Source organism: Ursus arctos, unplaced genomic scaffold (genome assembly GCF_023065955.2).
Source record: "Ursus arctos isolate Adak ecotype North America unplaced genomic scaffold, UrsArc2.0 scaffold_9, whole genome shotgun sequence".
NCBI lineage: Eukaryota > Metazoa > Chordata > Mammalia > Carnivora > Ursidae > Ursus > Ursus arctos.
Window position 1 is genome coordinate 11,671,357 of NW_026623111.1, and position 27,476 is coordinate 11,698,832.

The 27,476-nt window shown below is 45.0% G+C and overlaps 1 protein-coding gene across 3 annotated transcripts in view; it reads right to left on the bottom strand.

The window, feature by feature from the left end:
* PROM1 (prominin 1) overlaps positions 1 to 27,476 on the bottom strand; it is a 104,683-nt gene that overhangs the window by 60,052 nt on the left and 17,155 nt on the right. For all 3 annotated transcript variants that reach the window (XM_026514474.4, XM_057309814.1, XM_057309813.1), the window contains exon 3: positions 1,368 to 1,423. In XM_026514474.4, coding sequence (XP_026370259.3) covers positions 1,368 to 1,423 — 56 coding nt within the window. The remainder of the gene's footprint in view (positions 1 to 1,367; positions 1,424 to 27,476) is intronic.

Sequence of the window (27,476 nt, forward strand, 5' to 3'; positions counted from 1 at the left end):
TAATAATGAAAATGCCTTCCGCAGTACTAGGGAAGGCCGTGAGCACTAGGGAGACACGGGTTCATCATCTCCTACACACGTCAGTGGGTTTTAGATAAGGCTTTCCTCCCCGGCTTCTGTGTTTGTTTTCTCTTGAGCATTGTTTCATTGAGATTGTGAACAGGAGGCACGGTAGCCACAGCCATGCACCGGGCAGGAGCTCACCGCCCTCCCCATACGCGGCCCCCACGCCCACTGGGAACACTGTCATTTGCGTTGGCTGTGGCTGGCCATTAAAGAATGTCCACCATACCTCTGCTTTTATTGTTCTCTTGATAATCGCCGTCGTGCCAGGGAAGGAGAGCAAAGTGCCTAATTCTGCAGGACGAACAGCTTGACAAACAGATTCAACTATTTTTTTTTTTATTACCCCAACATTCAATTCAACAAACATTTGTCTATTTATTTCTCTGGCAACCCACACTCACGGTGAACCGAAATCAAAAGAATACACTTCAGTTTAGGTAGTCGATCGTTGACGCAAACGGAGTGAATGAGGGGAGCAGCACCTTGGTGTTAAGTAGAAACACACAAGGTCTTTTGATACTTTCTGAAAATACTGTCCACTCGTGTTAGCGAGCGTTCAGGGTCCAGCTCAGCTCTCCTTCCTCTCTACTCTTTCTCACCTTGTGCTGGCGGCTCACACGGTCCCCGAAGCCTGGGATGCCAGCAAATCCACCTCCCCATCTGCTCCAGCCCCGCTTATCGTCCTTTTCACCACAAGCCCCCCAGTCACCTTCTTACGGAAGAGCTTCCGGTCAGACTGAATTAATTTCATCTACATTCCTCTGCGTGTTACTTGTAAATCGACCCATTTCCTTCTCCTTCTTCTTTAAACAATTAGGTAGGGTCTCTGCCATCTGGCTCTTCGCCTCCTGAGACTAGGGGCTATTTTCCTTACCTCTAGCCCGGGCACGTGCACACACAGAGCCCTCAATGGACCTGTTCAAATGTGAAGCTGCTTTTCAACAAACTATATTTTAAAACAAAGTACACATCTCTGTTTCTAGAAACGCTCAAACAATTCCACGTAGTTAGGGAGTTCTTCTCCCTTAGCTAAAAGAGTACCGTAATACTTCCCTTAAGGAAATTCCAGTTTTTAAATGACATACACCTTGAAAGGAGAATGTTTCTTCGAATCCTACTTTTGGAATTTCTGCTGTAGTTCAGATGGGATTTATAAGGTGCTTCAAAATTCCATGAAAGTTCTTAGTCAAAAAAAAATTTACAAATTTCACAGATTAACTGATTGTTTAAAGATTTACTTCCAAGTCAGCCAAAATTTTGTACATACTTACTTTCATAACAAATATATCAATAAAAATTACCTTCTCATACTCAGTTGAGAAGTCAAACTTCTTTTGTAGAATTTTTCTTAAAATATCTGGGGGAAAAAAAGCCACAAGAGAATAGCAAGATTACTTTTTCAGTAAAAACACAAAATGCATATTTAGGAAATAAGGTCTATATATACTCACAAATTATTGTACTTCTATGTAGTATTCTTATAATTTTATTCCTATTCCTTTTTTTTTTTAAATGTATTTATTTTAGAGAGAGAGAGTGCATAAGCAGGGGGAGGGACAGAGGGAGCGAGGGGGAGAGAATCCCCTAGCAGACTCCCTGCTGAGTGGGAAGCCCAATGTGGGGCTCCGTCCCAGGACCCCGAGATCATGACCTGAGCCCAAATCAAGAGTCAGACGCTCAACGACCAAGCCACCCAGGTGCTCATCTTTGGTTTATCTTATAGATTAGGCTTCTGTTCTAGATATCATTGGATGTAAGGGGTCCACCGATGATTTTTTTTAATTAGAAATCATCCATTTATTAAAATATATTTAATGACACAGGTGATGTTCATGTGTTGCATTTGGGAATCCTGGTCTAGGTAAGAGTTGGGAGGGAGTCCAAGCTCCGCTAGTCTCTGGGTGTCTAAATCTTGGGTGAAGAATTAACTACCACAAGCATCTTCATCTGCAAATCGGGATGATGTCAGTCCCCACCCTCGAAGGGCGGCTTCGGCCCAAGTGAGATAATGTGGATAAAGAGAACAATCCAGGGCTCGGCACAGGGCGGGCACTCAGTGTATGCGGTCACTACCACTCTGTGGATGGATTTAGGAAAAGTCTGCCGCTGAGCAGTGTGCAGGGTGAGTGCTGCGTGGAGGACGGGAGTCTGGCCACGGGGTACCCACTCGCTTTTCTCGCCTTTATAAACCCAAACCAACCAACCCAAATGAAAACTTAGGATTTCTTCTGGGGAGCTGCCCCCTTCATCCTCTCCGGTCACACTGACCAGGGAAGTGGCCCCAGAGAGATGGATCCTCACTGGCCTAGGTGGGCAGATCTGCACGTGTGGCCTGTGAACCACTCCCCCCCCCCCCCCGGAATCCTGGAGTCCTGAAGATCTGCTCAGGGTGCCCACGAGATGGAAGCAGAAGATGTTATTTGCCATTTCACTGGGTTGGCATTTGTATTCAGAGTGGAGAAGCCTGTAGTGATTTGGCACGAACCACGCAGTGTTCACTGTGTTCGCCGCTGCCGTGAACTTGAGGAAGACAGAAAGCCCAGTTACACGTCAGAAGAATCTTGGTGAAACATTACAAAATCGTGATTTTATCAGATCTCAACCTCTGAGTAACCATCTTTCTATTATTCAGCGTGAGGACACGGAAGTATACAGAAGGCGCTCCTGTTGCACACCGCCGTATCCCGCTGCCTCCAGAGAGAGCACTGGGTCCTTGTTTAAACCCTCCATGTGTCTCACGGAGCACTGTTGTCGCTTGGAAGAAAGACAAACCATGGTTATCCAGCCTTGAGTATCTTGTAGACATTTTCTCTAAAATGGAGAAAGTGGAGCTTGCAACTTCAAGAAAGCGGCGGACAGGACTTGTTGCCAGTGATAAAATTAGAGCATTGAAGCAAAAATTAGAATTTTGCAAAATTTGTATCCGGGGGGTTGACAGACGCGGGATTTTACCGCATCGTTCTCACTCCACGTTAACAGGTTCTATCCATAACACGTGCAGCGGGTGCTTCCCTCGCAGAGCTACGTGGAGGCAGGCGAGTACGACACACGCGGATCATGTGTCGGCCGCAGCCTCCGTGAGACCGCGACAGTCTTCCGATGTCAAACAGACGATCCCATCAGTTCGCCGGAGGACTCTCCCAAGTTCCTGGGATCCTGGTGGTCCCAGGTGTCGAGGAACGGTCCCAGCTACACCAAACAGCACTCCCTACTGACAGCTCACCCCTGTCCTTTCTCTGCCAGCTGGGCCCGTCTCTCCGCCAAAGCGGATCCGAGGCTTTGAAGCAGGGATGTTCTCCCTCCCTCTGGTGTAGAGCAGCACGGCCCGAAAGAAATTTTTGGGAAGCCATACAAGTCATTTCAAATTTCCTAGTAGCCACATTTAAAAAGTGAAAAGAAACAGGAGATTATTTTAAATTAATTTTAATATATGTTGTGCTTAATCCAGATACATGCAGTGTATTGTCTTTCCTATTTGCAATCAATATAAAAATATTAATGAGCTACTTTGCAGCCTTCTTTTCACATTAAGTGTTCAGGGTCTGGTGCAGATGCTCGTCAGTACATCTTAGGTCAGGTTAGCCACCGTTCAGGTGCTCAGGGGCCACATGTAGCCGTGGCCTCCCTACTGGACGACACAGGGTTAGAAGCTACAGGTCATCCACCTTGGAGCGATTCCACTTTACCCAAAGCGTCAAGGCCCCTGACCTTCTCCTTAACCGCCCCCCCCTCCAGTGCACCCTGTCATGAGAACACAAAATGAGCACGCACGATATCCATGCTCCCTTTGCCTTCCCTGTGTCTCTCTAAGTGGCTCTGAATCCAGGTAAATGAGCATGGGAAAGGCCTGTAGCATACAGCCCAGCATCTTTATTTGTAAAGCCCTGGCATTAACGCTCACACCTCCTGTGGGAAGTCCTGAAGCCCCGCCCTAGGAAACTCTATCTCAGCTTTAACATGTGTGCTGCTGGGGAGACCTTTGAACCGACGATGGTCCATCTCAGAAAGCATATGGAAGACCCGGGGCCCCATTTCTGCTCCCCGAGGCCCCGCCCCCCCTGCTTGGTGATTCTGCTGCACCGTGATCCTCTGTGTTTGTCTCCGTCTTCCCGGCCAGCTCCTTAAAGGCTTCCAGCAGAGACTATCTTGACCTCTGTTCCCGGGTTTCAGAGCTCTTTGTGGTATTGATGCTGCATAAACAGAATATGATCATAAAAAGTGTTGCTTCCTTTCCGTAGATCAGAAGTCTGTGATTAGTTCCTGGTATTGCCTGGTGAGCGAGGAGGCCATTAGCACTTGGGCTACCACAGTGTTATCCTGACCTCCGTGAGACCTCGGTGTGGACAACAGTGGCCACCTTGTCGTTCCTGAACTGCTCGGACAGAGCCTGAGAGAGACTTAGCATGGGCCAGACAATTCCCAGAGCCCAGGGAAAGATTCTCCCTGCCCTGAACTTGGGGAGGTATCTGGCCACCTTTCCCATGTGGTGATTTATTTTCCATTACACCAATCCTGTGCTCTTTCCACACCCTAACAGTTGCCTCTTAAGACACAGCAGTGGGAGGGAAATATGGAAGCCAGCGGACAGGAAGTTCTTTTCATGGTGGAAGACCGCTTCTCGGTATCTGGTCTCATGAAGGGGCTCTGTGGGTCTTTCCACCATGATGGTGGCTATGAGCCTCTCTTCAGTCAACGTTTAGAGGGTACCATGTCTTCTTACCTGGGATTTAATTTTAAATTTCATGTGCTGATGAAAATTAAGGAAGGTAGCAGCAAGGGCTAATTCTGACCTCTTGTGTTATTCTACCAACTTAGAAAGTAGGTTGGTTTTATTTGGTTGGTTGGTTTCAGGTTTTTTGCTGTGTGTGTGTGTGTGTGTGTGAATAATTTCTCCATGGATTTTTTGTTGTCTGATGCCACACAGCAAGATAAAATAAGAAAAGCAGGATCCATATATAAAAAAATCCATCTTCCTTATCTTAGTCAAAACTCATCTTTGACTAAGATATTTCTGTTCCTTAACTGGCTTCTCTTAATACATATGTAGGCTCTGGCCCAAGTTGGGCAAAATGAGATTCCACTCTTGGAATGTTCCTCTTGGGAAATGGGTAGACAACTTAAACACACACACACACACACACACACACACACACACACACACACCAAAAAACCCTGCCGTTGGCAGTTGATTCCTCAGATTTGGGATGAACTTAAGTGGTCTTGCAAGGATTTTGCTGGTACCTATTTGACAAGACTTACCTGGCTAGGTCTCTAATTAAAGGATGTGCTACCTTATATCTTCTAAAGTGTGTTCTTGCCATTTATTGGGAACAGAACCTCCCCAAAGTGCTAAATTATATTTAAAAAGTGTTTTTTAAGGAAGAGATTTTAATGTCTGATGTAAATAAACATTAATATGTTACAAGTAATCCTTTTAAGGTTTTGAAAATTTATTTATTTGCGAGGGGGAGGCAGGGGGGAGGGAGAAGGACAAGCAGACTCCCCATTGAATGCAGAACCCAACCAATCTCATGACCTGACCCTGAGATCATGACCTGAGCGGAAACCAAGAGTTAGAAGCTCAACGGACTGAGCCACCCAGGCGCCCCATTTCTTAATCTATGTAAAACAGTATTATTTGTAATGCAGTTCTTGAGAAAATACTTTTACAGAATGTTATTTTGTTCGTAGCGGGTAATTTTTCTGCCAAAAGTCTTCTAATTTTAGTTTGTTTTATTTTAAAGGCTTTTAAAAAAGTTTAGTAAAGTTTCATATTCAGGTCATTTTAATTACTCTTTTTGCTTTTTTTTCCTATCTGATGTTTTCTAGTCTCTTTAACTAGATGCAGCAGAATTATTAAAGACAGAATTATTAAAATTAAACCAAAACTGAAGTGATAACCTTAGAAGCATTATGGTGTTAAGCATCAAAATTAGAGACTAAAACATACAGAATGGGTTTTTCTTTATGAACACAATTTAGAGAGTGAATCTTTTCTTTAATCATTTTTTTCCAGAAATGTCAAGTTAAATATATTTGTACTCAGAACCCTTACTAATAAAAATTAAACACACACACGTACGCACACACAAACTAAGGTCTCTCAGGCACATAGTGTTTGCTTGGAAATGTGATTAACTAAGAGCATAAACAGTGTTAAGTGTTCCCCCGTGGAGACACCACCGTGTCCCTCTTTGACCTCCAGGGGCACTGTCTTAAACTCCTGTGGTGTGGGGGGGGGGTCTCTCTACTAAGAATGACATAATCTGTTAATTTATGCATTAAATCAACACTATAAAGTAAAAGATTTTATTCAGGTTTCTACTAAAAGGATTAGTTTTATAAGTAGTATAAAATAATATGTTTAACTTAGAAACTTACAAAAGCTAGGTTTGTGAATGTATAACTTCCAAAATTTAAATATTAACTGAAACTTTAATCGTTTCTTTCCAGGCACAAAAGACTTTCTGCAGGCTCTTAAACATCAATTTGACAACTCGCCCCCTCCCCCACGCTAGACCGAATCCCTGAGGGGAGGAGGGGCAGGTAGGCAAACCAAGTGGAATGCCTGACAAGTGCAGAGAAAACACAAACCTGGACAGGTCAAAGTGTTAACTTCCTGGATGTGCCGGCATTCCACGGGGTAAGGAAGAGCGAGGGGCGCTCTGCCCTAAAAGAAGTGCTCAGTGCGGTGCTTGGTATCCGATACACTAACGCGAAAACATTAGCATCTTCCACTTCCTCCCTGGTACTGCACAATCTTCCTGTTCTGCCTTTTCCGATCCTTCCGCTTGTGGCACAGAAGGTGAGTGCCTGGCAGAACCCATGCGTCACCTCACGATCTCTGGTCCACTGCTTAACCGCATTCCCCAGACCCCACGCCCTTAGATGGGACATGGGACTTGCGTTCTGGCCAATGGAACGTGGACAGGTGTGTGTACAGAACACTTCCAGGCCTGGCCTCTAAAAACTCCCAGGAGACCTTGCGTGCTCGCCCTCTTTACCCATCTCCCAGCCACGGAGAATCCAGAGAAGAATCCCGAAGCCCACAGGGATGAAAGGACAATTCAATGGAGGGAGCCAGGGTCCCCAGACCTCTCCACTCTGTCACTCCCACATTAGACTGAGCCAAGACAGAGAACATTTTTCACCAAAATTTGGGCCTGTGTGTTATAGCACATGGCGCCACTCACCCTAACTAAAAAAGAGCCTTCGCCAATTAAGACGCCCTACATTATTGTGCGGCAGCAACCTCTGCCTGTAGCCTGTCCTGCTTGCTTTGACCAAACAACGGTTAACTCGTCTTCCTAGGGAGCAGGCACACACACACAACACAGCAGACTGAGGTTTGGTGAAGCCATTAGGTTGGCACTGATGTAAACAGAGATGTTAAAAGACATCTTTAAAAGGTTTCGACTTCTGTATTCATAAAGGAGAATGCATGAAAAGGCATTTACACTCAGAAAACTGGGTGTGGTGTAGCTCAGGGAGAGCACCTCCCTGCCTGCTTCTCGTTTGTGGGTCTACAAAGCTCTGGAAAACCTCCACACGCCTGCCTTAAATCTGCACAAGCCCTTCAACAGCTTCACTACCAACTGAATTTTCCTAATCTACAAAACACATGTTCAAAACACGCCGATTCAGGCGTCCCTACTGCCAAAATATTTCAGGAAAATGCTCTCAGGTTACAGTGTTATCCTGGGAAGTTCGCATCAAAAAGGAGTTTAGACTAAGTTGGCTTAAGATCTCGGGACCATCTCCAAGAACTATGGGTACAAAATAGCTGTCTAGATGGGTTGAGAGGACCAGCTCCCCAGGGTAGGCTGCTCTTTCTGGAACAGAATGCAGATTTTCATCAAGATACAGAGTCCGTTGGTAAAAATGTAAACATTTATGTGGTTTTCACATGGCCCTTGCACTTTCTCCAGAGCTCCCACATGAGGAGGTCTTAGACTACAGACAGGAAACTCACTGTGGTTGAATCTTGTCTTCCCTCATTGGGCTAAGCTTGCTGGGTTTTGTTTTTGTGCTTTAGAAAAACTTCCTGATTCACATTTTCAATGAATGAACATGTATTTCTTCTCTTGACAGAAAATATTTCCATGTGAACAAATTGAAAAATTTCTGGTTATTTGAATAATTTGACTCCGTTCACTCTATCCAGAATAATGTCAGGTGCCAGCCCATTGCATGAAAAATGTTGAAATCTACATTAAATCAGCACAGTAGATGTGATCAGTTCTGATAGCTGATAGGTTACTTGAACCATGCCTTAGAAATTTTAATTAAGGCGTATAGATACACACCTTTAGCCCATCGTTTGATGTGAAGCCAAGGTCCATTTTTGAGTACGAGTTCTCTGGCTAGAATGGAGGTGAGTTAGGACAGCATCTATAGTAAAAGAAAGCTCCTCACTTCTTTCAAGGTAGACTCGTGCCAACCACCCCATCTCAAAACCACACACTTAGGGTCCATGAGAAGGGGTCACTGCCTCACAAAGTTACACCACCTACACATACATGGGTCCCCCAGAGAAAGCACTCGGTGATCTCTGACTCAAGATATGGGGGGACCTGGCTGATTGGAATATTCAGTGAAATGGAGAGAGACCCCCAATCCCCTCAATCCCCAAACATTACAAATGATTTCCTGTGTCAGTCAGGGCTCTCCAAAGAAACAGCACCGATGAGAGAGGAGACAAAGATGGAGAGAAAAGGGAATTGATTTTAAGGAATTATAGGGGCTAGGCATTTTGAAGATTTTATTTATTCATTTGAGAGAGAGGGAAAGCAGAGGGAGAGGGTCAGAGGGAGAAGCAGACTTCCCGCTGAGCAGAAAGCCCAATGTGGAACTTGGTCCTGGGACTCTGGGATCATGACCGGAGCCAAAGGCTGACGCTTAACCCACCGGGCCACCCAGGTGCCCGGGCTAGGCATTTTGAAAGCTTTAGAGCAGGCTGGAAAATTAGGCAGGAGTCAATGTTACAGTCTTGAAGCAGAATTCCTTCCTCTTGTGGAAATCTCAGTTTTTGCTCTCAAGCCCTTTCTGCTGATTGGGGAGGCCCACCCACATTATTGAGGGTAATCTCCTTCACTTAAAGTCCACTTACTGTAGGTAGTAAACACACCCGTAAAATACTTTTATGGCAACATATAGATTAGCGTTTCATTAAATACTGGGTACTACAGCCCAGCCGAGTGGATCCACAGCTGACCACAGCTCTGCCCAAAGCCAGCTCTGTTAGCCATAGAATGATGATGCCCTGCAGGTGTCCGAGCAGCCCCGTTACAGAGCAGGTAGACTCACCATCATTCATGGCAACTACTGACAACCTATGGCCCCAAACAAACAGAGAGCTGCAATCGGGGCCCAGTTAGTGCAAGGGCAGGGGATCCCATGTAGTCCTGAGGACAACGGATCTTGAATGATGTTCCCTAACCCCCAGATCAACTTATGTTTGGTGTGTGCTAAGTACAAGACAGGCAAATACATGCCGTTTGAAAAGATTTCCACCAAAAATACCAGAAGCAGGGCATCTGGGTGGCTCAGTCTGTTGAGCCTCCGACTCTTGATTTCGGCTCAGGTCATGACCTCAGGGTCGTGAGATCAAGCCACTCCTCGTGTTCCACGTTGGGCCTGGAGCCTCCTTAAGATTCTCTCTTTCCCTCTCCCTCTGCCCCTCCCCCCTGCTCACACATGCTCTCTCTCTAAAAACAAAAAAGAAAAAATAGCAGAACCAAATTTGTTGGTCACTTGCAAGGTTAAATGTTGCTTCTTTGAAGAGCATACTTAGCAAGCCCATCTTCCAGAAGCCCCCATTTGGTTAAATATGTCTGCTGTCCTTTGACACTGAGATGAACGTGGTCCGTCCAGTGCTTGGGTCATGCTTTCCTCTGGCTGATGTGGGTGAGGCTGAGCCCAAAGAAGTGATTTGGGGGACCCAAACAATGCGAGGGCCTCTGGGTCTTGGAATTCATCAGATTCTCTCCGTTAAGCACATTTCTTTCTGGCATGTGTGCCAGGAGTCTGTCTGGATTTAGTGCTTGGGGGAAATGTGTTTTCACAACCGCTTCATGCAGCAACCATCCCGTGCTTTTCAACCGCACGGAGCACTTCATGCTACCGTTCAAAACTGCCAGCAACACGACAGAACTCTGGTTTGGTTTTTAATGCGGGGATTGATGCTTCAGACGTTTAGAAGCCAAGCCGGGTTTATTAGAACCCATCGAATGTATTCCCCCTGCCTCCAAGTATGTCATCAAGCATTCTGGAGGGTGAGCCTCCTTTCCTTTACTTAACATACAATGTGAACCCTCTCGCTGTGCTTTTTCCTTCATTACAGCTGTCAACGCAGGACTCTGTGCGGCTCTCCTTTAATTGACTGGAGCTGCTTCTCCCCGAAGGACTGACACACATCGGCTTGTACTCGAGTTAATGATGGCACTGACTCACTCGCAGAGAAGAGCGCGGGAAAGATGCTGCCCGAGAAGCTATTCTTGCAAAAACATCTGGGACCAGTCTGGCCCTTGCAGCTTTCTCCCTGCCACGTGTCCACACTGACTGTGCAGTGGGGTTTGCTCTTACCCTGAGCATGTGGCCGAGCCTGTGACTGGGCAGCCTTGCCCTTAAATCACCTCAAATTCCTTTAGAGGAAACAGGAGCTTGGGTTGCACAGGCAAAGGGAAACTTCTGAGGTCTCCTGGAGCCCACGGTCTTGACAAAGCTGCATGTGGATGAAGACTCAGGGCTCCCCGGCCTCCCTAGTGCTGGGAGGGGTCTGGAAGGGGCCTCTGGACCGGGGCTGGACTGGCAGCTGTCTTCCCACCGCTGGTGAATCCAGGGAGGGGAGAAGGGACCACAGCCAAAGTATCTGTCGGTTTCCGAGCTATTCGGTTCATTTCCTTCCCTGAGACATTCCTGGAAAGCGTAATTCCATTTACAGCCTTTGTCTCTGCTGTTTGTTGGGGAAAGTATGCCTTGAGAATCTTTGAAAGGAATGCAATGTGCATCACATGTTTTGGTCTGCGCCGGGGTCCTTGTAATCTCACATACACTCCTGGGAGAATGTGAATCAGCTAAAGCCCATTTTCTTCTGCCATGTGCCAGAAGGCTCAGCTGTTGACAATGGCCTCTCCCTAAACCGGGGATCGAGGGGCTGAGCAAAGGGGGACTTTTTTTTCCCCTGTAGGTTTTTTGAGCTCACTTGGATTTTTAAAAGAATATTGAAAAAATGTTAAACCAAGTACTTTTATCGACATACTCTTCTACCCCTTTCTTCCCAAACAAATGACATTAAAAAAAAAAAAACCACAGTTCTTAACACTATCGAGTTAAAAATTCTACTTCCTGTGAATGTAAATCTGATTTTACCGTATGTTGTGTAGGATATGTGAACTGGGGCCACCATTTTTACAGCATTGTAGCATGCACTGCTTGTCGCTAGAGATCTTGAAAAGATGAGGCTGAAATCTGCAAAAATTTACATGCTGCCCAAGAAATAATCGCTGGGAAAGAAATCACTAAATATTCGAGATCCCAGTAAGTGTTTGGTTCAGGCCAAATACAGTCTTCCAGTGTTTTGTTAATAACGTACCAGAAGCGACGTTTCATGGCTGTGTGTACCCGTCCTGCTTCTGCCAGCTAAGCTGTAAGCTCTCCAAGACTCTCTTGTGTTTGTCCCCAAACCACTTTCTGCTAGTTGTCCTTGATGCAATGATATCATTTAATTGAATATTAAGTAAACAGATAAAACATGACTATAAAAAGCAAAAGTTGCTGTTCACATAAATTCTAAGTTGAATGTTTTTAAAAACTCGGTAAAGAAGTGTCATCTTATAAAAGGGCAGTTGAACTCAATGTAGGGGACGCAACTCTAAAAGCTCAGAGAGAAAACCAGCAAAAATCCAGAAAAAAAAATCAGCACTGGGTTTATACTATAAATTCTTGTTACTTGAATAAAACCCAGACTGAAAATCATAAAGGTTGCGTTGCCGGGGAAATTCCTATTGGGAGACTCACACTCAGCCGACATTAAGGATGTAGGAATCTGCAAAGCAGCATCCCTCCCACCAGCAAGAAGAACTAGTTGAAAATAGACAGTGTTGTGGCTTCTCTTGGGCCCACCAGAGAGCTGAGCCTGCAAAGCCATCAATTCCACAGAGCACCAAGCCCCGCTGAGGAGAGACAAGGGACACACAAACTGTTTCCCCTTTGATGGTCTGGTAAAAAGAAATCACTGAAAATGCAGGTCATAATCATGACATAAGAAAAGGCTTCTTAATGCCAAGTGTGGGCTAGCATGTCTACCGTGGGTCCAGAAGGCTCAGAAACAACGAGGAGTTTGCATTGCTTGCAGGCCTCCAGTGGGTGCTCATGAGAGCAACCGGGGCAGGACAGGTGACTGGAGAAAATTCCCCTGATGGTATAGGCATAGGGGAGGTGAAGGGCTGCAGCTGGGGACAGGCACGGAGGCTACATACTTCTCTAGGGCTTTCTCTCTAACAAAGCAAGAGTCTTAGAGCTGCTGAGCAGGGGGCAGGGAACCCTCTCAGTCCTCTGGCCATGGCAAAACTCTACTGTTCCTAGGATGGGGGTAAAAGCAAAACCCATCTGCCTATGAGAAGAAGTTGGAAACTCTCCTACCTGTGGGACACATGTAAAGGCTTATCGCTGCTGGGGGACACAGTAGAAGGAAAACCCCTCTGAGCTGGGGGACGAAACCCCTCTCAGGCATGCTACCATTGGGATGATGGCAAAAACATGCTCCTTCTGAAGACCAGTACAGATTCCACGGAAGAGTTTGGCTATCACGGGAGAAGGTACGGGAACTCAGGGCAAGACCCACTCCCAGTCCCCAGGCTCAGTGGAACAGGGCCTGTCTATGCCTGAGACAGGACCAGGACAACAGAGAACCCCCTGTCTCCCACCACGAGCCCAGCACCAAGTGACAGGCCTACCACCACGGGAGAAGGAGCAAGAGCATGAGTGGGGCCCTCTGTGCCACAGGTGAGCAGGGACTCCTAAAAGCCGAGGGTGGAGCAGGAGCACTGAGTGAACCCTCCAGCACGCCAGGCCCCACACCACGCACAGGGGAGCACCATCTACTGCTGGAGGAATTTAAAGCCCGTGGTCCACTGAAGGGGATGACAGCCACAGACTGACCCAGCCCAGCTCAACTCCTAACCAGAGGGGCCCAACCCCCCACACAAGGGCCTGATGGGAGAGAAAGCATGTCCATATCGAGGGGTAAAGACAATTCGCCCTACTTTCAACAGTTCTACACAAGGTGTCCAGCATTCAGTAAAAATTACAAGACACATGAAAAAAGAAAGAAAAAGAAATGACCCATTGTCAAGAGAGAATCAGACCCAGAGACCATTCAGATGTTAGAGAACCTTCAGAAAGGGACTTAAATGAATAAAGATTGTTGTGGGGGGGAGGGTTTACATTTGTATTTCAGGGTAAGATAAAATGTTTCAGAAAAGCATGTATAGTTTTTAAGATTTTTCTTTTTTTACCAATATTTTTTTACCAATTTTTTTTTTTTTACCAATATTTACCAACTTTAACTAACTAACTACTGGTCATACTCATGTTGAATCAGAGGGCTCTATTCTCCCTAAATTAATCCTAATTTTTTTTTTTTTTTTACCATCAATCAGGGCAGTGGCAATTCTCTAGGAATTATAATAACCTGTCCTGTTCTGCCTACATCTCCAATTTTCCTCCCCTACCCTATATTCTAACTTCCTCAGCGTGTCTTAGAAAAAAGGGAGGGGGACGAGAAGAGAATATTAGTGGTCACCATGAATCACCCACCAAGCTAAGTGCTTGGGCCACACAGCAGAGCCCAAAGAGCAGAGACTAGGAGTCAGCTGGAGCTGGCTTCAAGGTCTGCCTCCAACACTTAGAAGCTCTGGGACCGGTTTGAATATGGGCTAAATTACAAAAACTCTCTGGGCCTCAATTTCTTCATCTGTAAAATGGAAAGACAGCAATTGCTACCCGTGGCCTTATTAAAAAGATCGTCAATGACGCAAGGTGGCCGTGTCCCCTCCCGACACCTAGGAGGAGAAGCGGCATCATTTCCATTCCCAAAGGAGGAAGCTGGGGCCTCGGAAGGCTGAGTAGGCTGCACTACGTCACTCAGTTAATGAGTGATGGGGCAGGAATCACACTCAGGCTCGCTTTCCTCTCTGCAACCCCAAAAGGCTTCAGAGTCCAGGGCCAGCCTTGCTGCCTGTGGGCACGTAGGGAGAGTCGGGCCACTGACTTCCGTTCTCTGTTTCCATCTCCCCATCTGTGCAATGGGATAATCACATCCACCGTGCACGCCTATTCTAAGCAATGTGAATACTATGTGTAAAGCCCTTGTAGACAGTATCTGACACAAAGTAAATGCCCCCACATCGTGCTGGTGATGGAATGATGGTGGGGGAGGGGTGGTGGCCACAGTGGTAGCTTAGGAAAAGATGGACCTCTGGGCTTTCCATCCAAGAAAAATATTGGCTAACATCTATTAGCAGCTGGGGAGGGGATAAGACTTGGACATGAGAGACTTTGGTCTTAGCCCCCTCGTTCTCCATTTACCGACTCCATTATATTCGGCAAGTCCCTTACCCCCTTGGGGTCTAAATTTTCTCCTGTGTAGTGACATGGTCGCACAACACACTCACAAAGGTATTTAACCAGCATGAATATGTCCCTGACCCTGTACCGGGTGCTAAGGATACAGAGCTGAAAAGAGGCAGTCCATGCTGGTAACGGACTCACAGTCTGCTGGGAAGACAGGTAAGTAAATGAAAAGAAGCGGGTGTGATGCAGTCATATGAGGTTCAAAGTCAGCAGGCCAGGAGGGGTAGGGAGCTGTGGGGACTAAGCAAAGACTGACCAGAGCAGGTGATATTTGAGCCATGCCTTCAAAGAGAAGTAGAAATGTGTTCAGTGGAAGAAAGGAACTTCCAGGAGAGGGAACACAACTGGGACCAGCTCCCGACCCTGGCTTAGTGAGCCCGGCCCTCAAACACTCTTCCAGTGAATTCCTCCTCGTGGCACGCACGAGGGCAGAGTCACAACCTCAGAGTGAGACTGGGATTAGCAAGAACCTGGTGGACCCCCGAAAGAACTCCCCAAACCCCAACACAAGCACAATTTGCTTATTTGTTTCGAATCTCTGTTACATAAACTTCCTAGGTATCAGAAAACCAAGCCCTAAATGAAGAGGAAGGGAGTGGGGCACCCAAAAGCCACTTTCTTTCTATTTAAAAACAAAGCAAACCAATCTCTGCTGGATCTATACCTATGCCTATTTATTAGCCCTGGGGCCAGAGCCCTGCAGCCGGTGTGGAGATGAAAAGGAATGTTTTATGACAGCCGAGCCCGAGCAGTGGAGCAGTCGTGAGCCCCCACTGAGAAAGTGCCGGCTGAGCAAAGCCTCCTCGGCAAGTGAAGAGGCACGTGGCCCTTCCTCCTTTCCATTCCCACGTCTGTGCAGAGAAACACGCATTCGCTGCACCCCCGCGGAATCCCAGTCCCAGAGCTCTGTCCCAGCCACCCGCGAAATTACCACCAAGTCCCTGGGAAATCCTAGACTCTGCGAGTTTGCCCATCCCTGGAACGTGGCACCCGAATGCTCCTGACACAGCAGAAGGCCCACAGCAAGTGGAAAAGAAATGACAGGACATCACCATTGTACAACCATTAAGGCAAGAATAATCTGCGGATGCTAAGAGTGCTAGGCAAATGATCGCTGGGGACCAGGGCTGCATATGGAAAAATCTGGAAGGTACTACCTTTGCAAAATCATCAAACTTAATGTCACGATAATGGGACAGAGTGACACCACAGTGCTGGGACCGATCTCCCGAGAGGATACAACATTTGTGTGGTAGGCCTGACAAATTATTTAATTTGAATCCAGTCATGAGAAATCAAGATAAATTCAAAATCGAGGGACATTTTGGGGGCAAAAATGGCTTTAGGCTCTTCAAAAACATGTATATGTCATAAAAAAGTAAACAAATAAAAGGGTTAGGACACTGTTCTGGATTAGAGAAGCCTATATCTCCACAGAGGAAGCAGGATTCTTGACTGAACACAAGATCTAGGGAATAAAAACTAAGAAGAACATTAATGGGAAAATTTGAAAGATGTAAGTATGGATCGTACATGAGAAAACAGTGGCTTAACACTGTTCGGCGTCCTGAGTCTTGGGCTCGCATGTGGTTATATGGGAGGATGACTTATTCTTATGGGAGGTGCTGAAGTACTTAGTGGTGTGGCAACGTAGTAACAATTGATGAATCTAGGGAAAGGCTCTGCAGGTGTTCATTTGTATGATTCTTGTAACAGTTCCAAAGGTTTGAAATTATTCAAAATAAAAATTTGGAAGGAAAAACATTCCTAGATCTCATCCCATCATTCTCTGTAATCACCTTCCCTTTACCAAACTCTATTTCCAACAGCCAGTGAGCCAGTTAACCTACTTTCTTGTTTATTACGCTCAAAGCTTTTTGATGGTTTCAGAGAGTCACCATGTTTTTTCTTCCTTGTCGGGATTTTGATTCAAGGAATCAGTGAACAGCTAACTGCAAAAATGTGGATATGAAACCTACTGAGAATTAATAGTAAAAAAAATAACAATTCTTCTTAATTTTTGTAGGTTGGTAATGACACTGTGGATAGTAAGAAATGCCCACATCTTGGAGAAATGCACATTGAAATGCAAGGTGAAATGATACTATGTCCAGGTTTGCTTTAAATGTTCCAGCAAAGAAAAATGTAGAGAAAAAAAAGAACAGATGAAGCAAGTATGACAAAATCAGATAATTTTTCAGCCAGGCAACTGGTATGGGCATTCCTTGTATCATTCTCTCCAGTGTTGGGGAGGTTTGAAATTTTTCACTATAAACAATTGATAGGAAGTCTTATTCCCCTCGCACTGTTATCCAATCCAGATTTCATTACACCCCTAACCTACTTTTAGTGAAGCTGCGACTAATTGCTCCTTTTCTCTCTCTTTTTTTTTTAAATATTTTATTTATTTATTTGACAGACAGAGAGACAGCCAGCGAGAGAGGGAACACAAGCAGGGGGAGTGGGAGAGGAAGAAGCAGGCTCATAGCAGAGGAGCCTGATGTGGGGCTCGATCCCACAACGCCAGGATCACGCCCTGAGCTGAAGGCAGACGCTTAAGACTGAGCCACTCAGGCACCCCGCTCCTTTTGTCTCTTATCTCTCTTCTTTTCCATTCCATTCTACACAGTGCTGTCAGATGAATCAGTCTATAACCTGTTTTATGTGCCTCCACTAATTGTCTTTAGAGCTATCCATCATGTCACCTTATCCTTCCTTAAAATCAAAGTGAGCCCAGGCTTTGGAGACAGGGTGGTCAGACGTATTTCTTGCTTTGCCCAGACAGTCCCATGTGCTTCACACCTGTTGCCCTGGCCTAATCATTACCAGGGTTCCCCTTTACTCTTTAAATGCCCTGTTTAAATGATGGACTAAATGGTCCCCCAAATCAGGAGATCCTGAGTTCAAATTCCAGATCTGATACATAATGCTGTATGACCTATTTAACGTCCTTGGGCCTCAATTTTCTCATCTGTAAGATGGAGGTAATAATACCCATTGTTAAAAACTAGTATGTGAAAAGCCCTGAACAAGATGCCCAGCACATATTAAGCAATCAATAGGCAGTCGATATAATTCTATCTCCCTCCAAACAAGACCCCTCTAATCCAGCCAGATGTCTTCCCTGGGCCCCAAAACCAAACACGCTTGCTCATGACCCCCTGAGTCTCACTGCTGCTAGTCATCTCCACCCATCAAAACCCTCCTTCTATCCTTCAAAGTTCAAACCTGAGGTCGTCATCCGATTTCCCTCATCACTAAATACCAACAAGTCGTCACTCACTTGGGCCATTTAATGATCCACTGGCTTATGTGTTCCCTGGACGATTTATTCTCTGCAAATACACTTGTCTCCTCAACCACAAACCATTCTTTCCTTAAAGCAGGAACGTTCTCTCTCCCACACGAATCCTGTGACCCCTAACCCAGTGTTGCACGGGGGTCGCACCTGTGGCAAACACTCGTCTGCCCTACACAAGACACTTAAATGAGATCCAGGAAGCTACCATTCTTCTAAGAAGAATAGTTTCCTTGAAAAAAGAATCTAGAGATACAATCATGGTCCTATTCATAAGAAGTTTTGTCTTGTTTTAAGAAATTCCTTCTTGATTAAGTCCCAAAGGGGGTGGGGTTGGGAAATCAGAGACTTCCTACAAACTAAAACACAATTCCAAATCATCATTATTGTTGAACTTTAAAATCCCAGTCCTTCCAATGGCCCATTAAACATCAGACAAAATATGATTTCCCTGCAGCTCTAAGTCCTTAATTCAGTCTGGTTTTTAAATGAGCAACCTATTTTTTTAAAGTCTCATTTATCATAATAAAAAATTAAGCCCTCAAGCACAGTCAGGTTAGGTAATCGGCATACACAGGAGGCCAGTGGGTAAATGGTTAGAAACCAGATGATCTGAATATCTTTCTGTTTTTCTTCTAGGTCATAACTTTATGCTTCCATCTTATATGGGGGTGGAGTGTGATTTTAGCTATATAAAAACAATAACAAAAAAGAAATCTTTGCTTAGGGAAGAAAAGTCCAAAGACAATAGACCAAAATGTAAACAGAGGTTATTTTGGGTGGGAGAATGGATACTTCTTTTATTTCTGTTTCTGTGTATTCTGTATGAATATATTCTACTTGTAAAATGGAAATAAGGGGCACCTGGGTGGCTCAGTCAGTTAAGCATCTGACTCTTGGTTTCTGCTCAGGTCATGATCTCAGGTTCGTGAGATCGAGCCACTCACCGGGCTCCACGCTCAGTGGGTACCCTGCTTGGGATTCTCTTCCTCTCCCTCTCCTTCTGCTCCTCACCTGCCCCTCTCTTTCTCTCTCTCTCTAAGATAAATAAATAAATGTTTAAAATGGAAATAAATAAAGGTATGTCTGTTGTGTTAGTAACGCATGATATTACAAATGATTAAACAATTTGCTTAGTCAACAGAGACACATTCATTCAGCGAAAGCTCCAGCTAGGCTCCAAGGATCAGGAATCCATTTGGAAGAACAAAAGGGGCACTGCCCCCCATGCGTGGAGAATTCTCCCTGGTCCCCTTTCCTGCTTGCTTATCCTGCCAGCTTTCATTTGGCTGTACTGTCTGAAAGAAGCAAGGTTCCTGTTTCTGGGCCCTAGTGGTCTCCTCCACACAATGGAAGTCATACATTGGATGATTATTTCTGACCCGATGATCTTCCCCGAATGACAAATTCTCTAAATCCAAATGGTCTAGTGGCAATTCACAGTAAACAGATTAGGCAAAGGGTTTCTGCTCTCATGGAATCAATACTAAAAGGACTAACCACTACATAACTAGGTATAAGGCATTTCACAGACAAACTCCCCAAAACAGGAAACAAACAGATGGAAACACAATCAATCTCACAAGTAGTCAGGAATATGTATTAAAGTACTAACATGTTATGCCCCTTATAATTAATCCATTCTTTAAAATGCCCAATACATTTCTGGTGGTGGCATAAACCACCACAGGACCTTCAGGTAAATTGAAAATTCTTCCCAAAACTTTGAAAATGATCAGATCTTTTCACTAATAATAATTCTCCTTGGGGCAAAGAGTTCTAAATGCCTGAATAACCCCGAGTGAACAACTGGAAATCAAAGTAGGAAGGGAAGTATTGGTTTCTATGTGATTCCATTCATTTTCTCCATGAAGTCTGAGGTCACTGGCTGATGGAGGAGGGCGTAGGGTAGAAATTGAAGAGAAGAGAAGAGAAGAGAAGAGAAGAGAAGAGGAGAGGGGAGGGGAGGGGAAGGGAGGAACTGGGAGGGGAGGGGAGAGGAGAGGAAGTAGTTAAGTAGGAAATGGGAAGTGCTTGGATATACATTTAAAGTGAGTCCAGTAGGCACCGTTAGCTGCTCTGAAAGCAACGGGAGAAAATGGTGCCACCAGATTTGGAATTCTGTGGGAGGAGAATCAAGGTGAGAGGGGTGGGCAAGGGGCAATGCCTGTAACGCAGGGCTGTGGGTGCCCACAAAGTGAAGGTGAGGGGCTCTTCCAGTGAAAGTGGGGGTGCGGCATCGGAGAAGAATAAGCGAGGAGGTGGCTTGCCGTGTTGGGTCAGGGAAGACCACCGCTGAGGAGGAAGCACGGGCAAGAGACCGTGAAGATGCCAGGGAACCGGCCACCCACAAGGAGGACGCAGAGCCATCAGGATGAAGGCACAGCAGGTGTGAAGGTGCCAGTGTTGGGACATGGCTTAGAGTCTAGGAACCTTCTAGGCTGGTATGACTGCAGCACAGTGAACAAGTCGTCTGTGCAAGAGTGCATCCCACTTACGCCTACGACCGAGGTGTACTGAGCACTCGCTATGTCCTAGGCACCGTTCCAGGCTCCGGGGGTACAGTGTTGAAGAGGTGACCGAGATAGCATAACATCGCCCCCATCAAGATGTTTAGAGTTTAATAAGCAAGATAAACAAATATTTACTATTATACCCAGATGTGTGCTACAGAGGGAAACGACGCAAGGGAAGGGAGCAGGGACAGGGGTCTTACATCGGTATGGCCGGAGACAGTCTCTTTGAGGAGAGGACATTCAAGCAGAGACCTGAGCGGCGGTGTGAGTGACAAGCCAAGCAGAAGATCGGTCCGAACAAAGGGAAGAGTCAGACGGTAAAAGGCTGAGGCAGGATGTGGTGTGGCGTTCTCCAGAAGAGCAGGGAGGCCCGCTGGGTTAGCTACTATGGTCACTGGGGGGCTCCTCTGTATACCCCTACCCACTATCTGTGTGAGTCAGGAGCCAGTGCCATGGTCTGGGTGACGCGTAGCCTCACGGGGGGTGGGGGGGGACGACTGTCCTGACACAGAGCAGTGGCCAGACTTGACACACACGTTCACAGTGAACATCTGGCTTCACTGGCGAACAGACTGGTCTCTAGGAAGCCTGGTCTGTTCCTGCTATTGTAATGCAATTTTCTTGGGAGGTGCTTTTTTCTGAAGTCAGCTATGAACTTGAATTTCAGCACACTCATTTCTACTTAGCTTTCCTTCTATTGCACGAGTTATATCAAGAATGACTCTTTTAAAGAAATGCACTGCCTTGCGACACAGGCCTCCAGGGTAGACAGTCCTATTGCCGCAGACGTGGCTGCATTAAACGCAGCGTGTCACGATAATTCCCCTGCCAGCGGCCTGCTGGCCAAATCTCATTAGGCTGAGTTTCTGGGTCAGCCAATTTCCAAGAGGATATTACAGCACACAACCCCCTCTTCCCCAGGATACACAAGGCGATGTACTTCCAATCAGGTCTGAAGAGAGCCTTCATCTCAATTAGTAAACACCGGCCATGGAATCAGCATCCCCATCAAATTAAAATATTTTAAAATTAAAATTCAGATTCCTGCATGATATAAATGCTAAGGAAACGCCAGACAAAAATACACAGTTCTGTCACCACCTTTTGGTTCCCAGGGTGGACTAAGAACCTCCCCCCCACCCCCCCTCCCCGCCCCACCCCCCCCTCCCCCCCTCCCCGCCCCACCCCCCCTCCCTGTCCCACCAGAGTGACTAACCAGAAATCTTGTCTCTCAAGCTGCATCTGAAGCTAATCACCACTCTCCTTGCAAGGCTCCAGAGACTTCTTTCACCTCGGCTGCTGCCCTGGGGGTCTACTCCAACCCTCCTCCTCTAGTTTGAAATGATGTAGTTCTTATTTTTCTTAATCCCACTCAATAAAAACCTGGCCTTTGGGGATTTCTTGTTTTTATTCTTACTCTGCAGGAGAACATGAATAAGACAAAAGGAGAGAGACAACCCAGCCCAGGGACAGAAGCTGCAACTCAGCAGCTCCCGCAGACAGACGTTCTGATCTCTGGTTCAGCGTTCCCCTCCCCCAATGCTTTTGGCACCTGTGGAAAAGGAAGATGTGAAGTGAGGGGCACACCAGAAAGTCCTGTACCCGTGGCTGGAGGCAGAGCCACTCTTCTAGAATGCCCAGAAGCCACCTACAATTGCTTAGGCCGGTTGTTCAGGAAACACTCAAGACTAGAAGGAAGGCTCTTTCCCTCATGTGCTCTCACCAAAAGGAAACTCTGAGACACAGTCAACAGCTGCCTTAACAATGTCCTGAAGGTAACTGAAGAAATGCCAGAAAATTCCAGAAAGCAATGAGGAAAGATGCACGAGAGGAGGGCTCACCAGGAACCACTCCTGTGTGTAGTTCATTTATAAACAATGGGACCATAACAACCCTCACTTAGCCTTTGTCATTCATTCCTTTTCAAAAAGGTCAAATTCACTCAATTGACGTGAGTCAAACTGGGTAAAAGAGGAACTCAAAACTGAAATGATAGATTATTAGAAATTACAAATGAAAATCTGTATTTCAAATTATGAGATATTTCAAAATCTAGAAGATAAAGCCAAATCTATTCTTAGGGTGTATTTTACAGACAACTCTACTAGGAAACGAGAATAAAAATGAAACAACTAAATGTTTAACCCAAAAAGTGAAGGAAGAAAATTAAGCAGACTTGGGAATGCAGAAGGGAAGAATTCCTAAAAGCAGACCGACCAAAGTGAACATAATTTTTCATTTCAAAGGCACATGGGGAGCCGGTAAAGACCAGCCCTTCGTTCTGAAGTTCATTTCTGTTGCGTCAGGGAAGCTGGATGTGGAAAGCAAGCAATGCAGTGTCTGAAAAGGCACGTGGAAATGGTCTCAAATCCATGAGTAATAGCTGGACTTGAACCTACATATCAAAAGTTAAAATCATCCTACTTATTTTCCTTCCTAGACTTCTTGGAAGTAAAACTTACAAAGCGAGGTGGACTGCTTGATCCCACTAAAAGGTATCATGCACTAGCCTAGTCTAAAAGCACGACAAAAAGAGTAAGATCCTGAAATCAGACAGACCTGAGTCCAAACTCCTGCTCGGCCCACTCACAAGCTGTGTGATCCTGGCTAAGGGACTTCCTGTCTCTGAGCGTCTACTTGCCCACACGTAATATAGAGATAATGTCTGCCTTACAAGACACTAGACAACATTATTAATTTTTTTTTTGCATTACTAATGTAGGATTAAAGTAGATCAACCTTTATGGAGTGCAACTGGGCAACATCTATTAAGGTGCAAATTCACAAAATTGTAAGTTGACCTGGCAATTCTATTTCTAGAAATATACCCTCCATGTATAGTTGCATGTTTATGAAATAATTAAAGTGATTTATTACAGTGTTTGCAGCAGTAAAATGGCGAAAATGAGTTAATCAGTAATGGACTACTTTTTTTTTTTTTTTTAAGATTTTATTTATTTATTCGACAGAGATAGAGATAGCCAGCGAGAGAGGGAACACAGGCAGGGGGAGTGGGAGAGGAAGAAGCAGGCTCATAGCAGAGGAGCCTGATGTGGGGCTCGATCCCATAACACTGGGATCACGCCCTGAGCTGAAGGCAGACGCTTAACCGCTGTGCCACCCAGGCACCCCAATAATGGACTACTTTTATAGCAATAAAAAAAGGAATGAGGAATTAGCTCTCTATGTACCAATATAAAGTAATGACCAAGTTGTATGTTTAAAAAGAAAGCAAGGTGCCAAATAATACATACAATATGTTATCATTTGTGAAGAAAAGACCATGTACACATTTTTGCTTGTGTATGTAGAAAACACTTCTGAAAAGACACAGACACACAAATGCACGCATAAAACTGATTACAGTTTTATGTAAAGAAGTTAACTGGGTGGCTGAGAATCAAAAAGGGGACAGAAGCTTCACATCGTATATCTTTTTGTACTTTTAAATTTGGAGCCATGCAAATACATTACTATTCAAAAAATTAAGTATTTTTAAAATTTGGTGAGATATGGGAACAAATCATAGTGGAAAATACCAATAATTCAACTGGAAAATAAGCAAAGGCAAAAACAGGAAGTTCTTTGCAAAATGAAATATAAATTTATAAAAGGATATGACTCACCAGTGATTAAAGATACACAAATTAAACCATGATTTTTTTTCCTATAACGTGTCAGACTTGCAACTATAAAAAATCTTAATAACCAGGGGTGCTTGGGTGGCTCAGTCAATTAAGCGCCTGCCTCCAGCTCAGGTCAAGATCCCGGACCCCTCGATCGAGCCCTCCATCGGGCTCCCTGCTCAGCCGGGAGTCTGCTTCTCCCTCCCCCTCTCCCCCTACCTGTGCTCTCTCTCTCTCTGTCAAATAGATAAGTAAATCTTTAAAAAAAATCTTAATACCCAGAGATGGAGAATGTGTGGGTAAGCACGCATTTTCATGCACTAATAATACTGGGAGAGCAAATCGGTATAAAAATTAGGGAACCACTTGGTAATATCAATCAGAATTTTAAATACACATACCATTTGCCACAGTAATTCCTTATCTACAGATTCCTCCTATTGGACTTACTTGCCCAAGTATGCAAAGCTAGGCATTCAAGAGCAGTCTTTGTAGTAATGTTTGAATAGCAAAAAGAACTGGTAACCTCAATATCCATCAAAAACAGTGAAGTTGTCTAATCAATGGAACACTATACAGCAGATGAGGAAAGAGACCTAAATACCATCACTAGGGAACAGAATAAACACAACGTGGCTTACTCATACAATGGGATGTTGGTACAGCTCCAATGAATGAATCAGAATGGATGGGTTTCAACATGAATAGAAACCCAAACCTTGGGGCGCCTGAGTGGCTCAGTCAGTTAAGTGCCTGCCCTCAGCTCAGGTCATGATCCCAGCATCCTGGGATTGATCGGGCCCCATGTCGGGCTCCCTACTCAGTGGGGAGCCTGCTTCTCCCTCTCTCTCTCTCTCTCTCTCAAATAAATAAATAAAATCTTAAAAAAAACAAAGAAACCTAAAACTTAACAGCAAGTTAAAAAACAACAAGCAGACACAAAACAAGACTCACTCACAAAACAAAACTCTTTGGGTAGGTATCGTGAGTACATAAGAACGTGCATTGAGAGGAAGCAGTGTCTGTGGAGAAGCAAAGGAGGAAAGGCAGGAGGGGAGTGGGATCGGGGATGGTACATAAAGGGGGGTCCAATTTTGTCAGTCATGTTTTCTATCTTTTTTCAAAACAATCTGACTACTTATTCATTCTGGGAGCATGAGAAAACTACCAATGTTTAATGAATTTTTTTCTCTGTACTTCCCCGCATTTTTTGATTTGAAGTTGAAGAGAAATGAAATGGATATCTAGAATAATCTATCAGACATGTTAAATTTGAAAAGCAAGGGGCAACGAGCATGTTAAATACTTCCTTTAAAAAAAATGTGTGTGTTAAACATTTTGTGGATGTTTATATCCAGAGCCTAGAACACAGCCTGGTACTTGGTAAGCACTCACCAAATACCCACTGAATGAATGAACGAAGGAATGAATGAACAGTTACATACAAAACTTGTTAGTAATCATGACCTTTAAGTGTTATTTGCTTCTTTAAAAAAGGTTTTATTTATTTATTTGAGAGAGAGAGAGAGCGCATGAGGGAGGCAAGGGGCAGAGGGAGCAGCAGACTCCCTGCTGAGCAGGGAGCCCCATGTGGCGCCCAGTCCCGGGACTCTGGGATCATGACCTGAGCCAAAGGCAGATGCTTAACCGACTGAGCCTCTCAGGTGCCCCGTTATTTGCTTTTAATGTGTACATATTGCTTTTATATTTAAAAATAAAATTAGCTTTAAATTATTTTAATAAATACTGGGCATGAGAGCAACGTATATAATTGGACTCACGTGGTGATTTGGACTTAATTCAATATTTACTCCTTCTCAGTCCAGGTATCTCCAGGACTTCTGGTTACCTTTAGTCTGGATCACACATGATGTTCCTCACTTTGCAGCTGTTCCTTGCTCTCAAGCTCTTCACAGATATTTAATCACTGTTAAGTTTGGGAATCCTATTGGCTAAAAAATTATAAACTTGAGTTTTCCCATAAAAGTAAAAAAGCAGTAACCTTGGAGATAAAGTAATAAGTGTCTGCACTACATAGAACTATGGTAAAGTCCATGCACTTTGAATTCTACGGGAAAAACGGAGCTACTCACTGCAATTCAGGCATATAAAGTGAAGCATTAGGATTTCAAGAAAGCGGAGCTGCATTAACGGCTGACAATGCTAGAACAAAAGAAAAAAGTTGCAAAGCTGACAGTAAGGGAAGTTATAGAAGAAAACTGTAAAGCAGAACAATACGCTCTAGAAAGGCACACAGCCCCGGGGGTTTTACTGTATAATAGCTCAGTGGTATCATCATGACACCAGTATTTCAAGAAAGTACACATAGCAAATGCTCAACTTTTGTTGAGTAAATAAAGAAATTTGGTAGGAAGGGAAAAGTACAATGTTTTTTCAAGTTCAAAAAAACCAAAACAGAAGCAAGAGATTATGAAGGATCTCCGAAGTGCCAGGCACTGCTGGCCTCAATACGTTTACAATCTAGGACTGCAACTAGCTAAAGGCAGTGTTAAACATGTAACAGTGAAAGTGTGCAAATGACACAGAAATAGCACAGACAAAATAATGAGATGAGAGTTTCCAGATTTCCAGAATAGGTATCACGTGGGGAAGGTTTTAAAGAAACAACAGGACTTTTGCCAGGAAGCACGTGGAGGGCAGGAGGTAAGGGAACGAGGTGTCTGATCTTGGAGAAGCTCGCCTCACGTCATGCAGGGACTGCAGTGAACAAAAAGCAGGTAGAGAGGAATTACTTATGAAAATCCCTTAAATCTCTGGCCTCAAACAAGCAAGGCCAGTTTTTCTTTTAGCGCTGATGGAGGTGGTAACTCCTTCAGGCGGCTACACGTGATGCGGTTTTGGTCAGCGGAGAGGCCCGTTTATACTACTAATTTCTCCTTTTTTTTCCCTTTTCAGCACATATCATTGAATCTTCATGAATGAAATGCATGGATGCTGTGAGTCGGATCGTAAATGTATAAATGCACAGTGGAGACTTGGGGAGCTAAACCCCACTTTCCAGCCTAGCCGATCACCCAGCCATCAGTTCCCTCCCTCAGAAAACATGGCTGCGCACCATCATTCACCATGAAGTGACCACCTTTGCTGGGTACACGTGACCCTCTGCAACACCAGTTCATGCATCTGCTTCCTGGGTGGGTGTGCTTTCTAGGCTTGAGATGACAAAACATCACAGATGGAGTGGCTCACAGTTCTGGGGGCTAGAAGTCCAAGATCCAGGAGCGGACAGGGCCATGCTCCCTCTGAAGGTTCTAGGGAAGGCGCTGTTCTAGGTCTCTCTTGGCTTCTGACAGTTCCTTGGCTTGTGGAAGCATC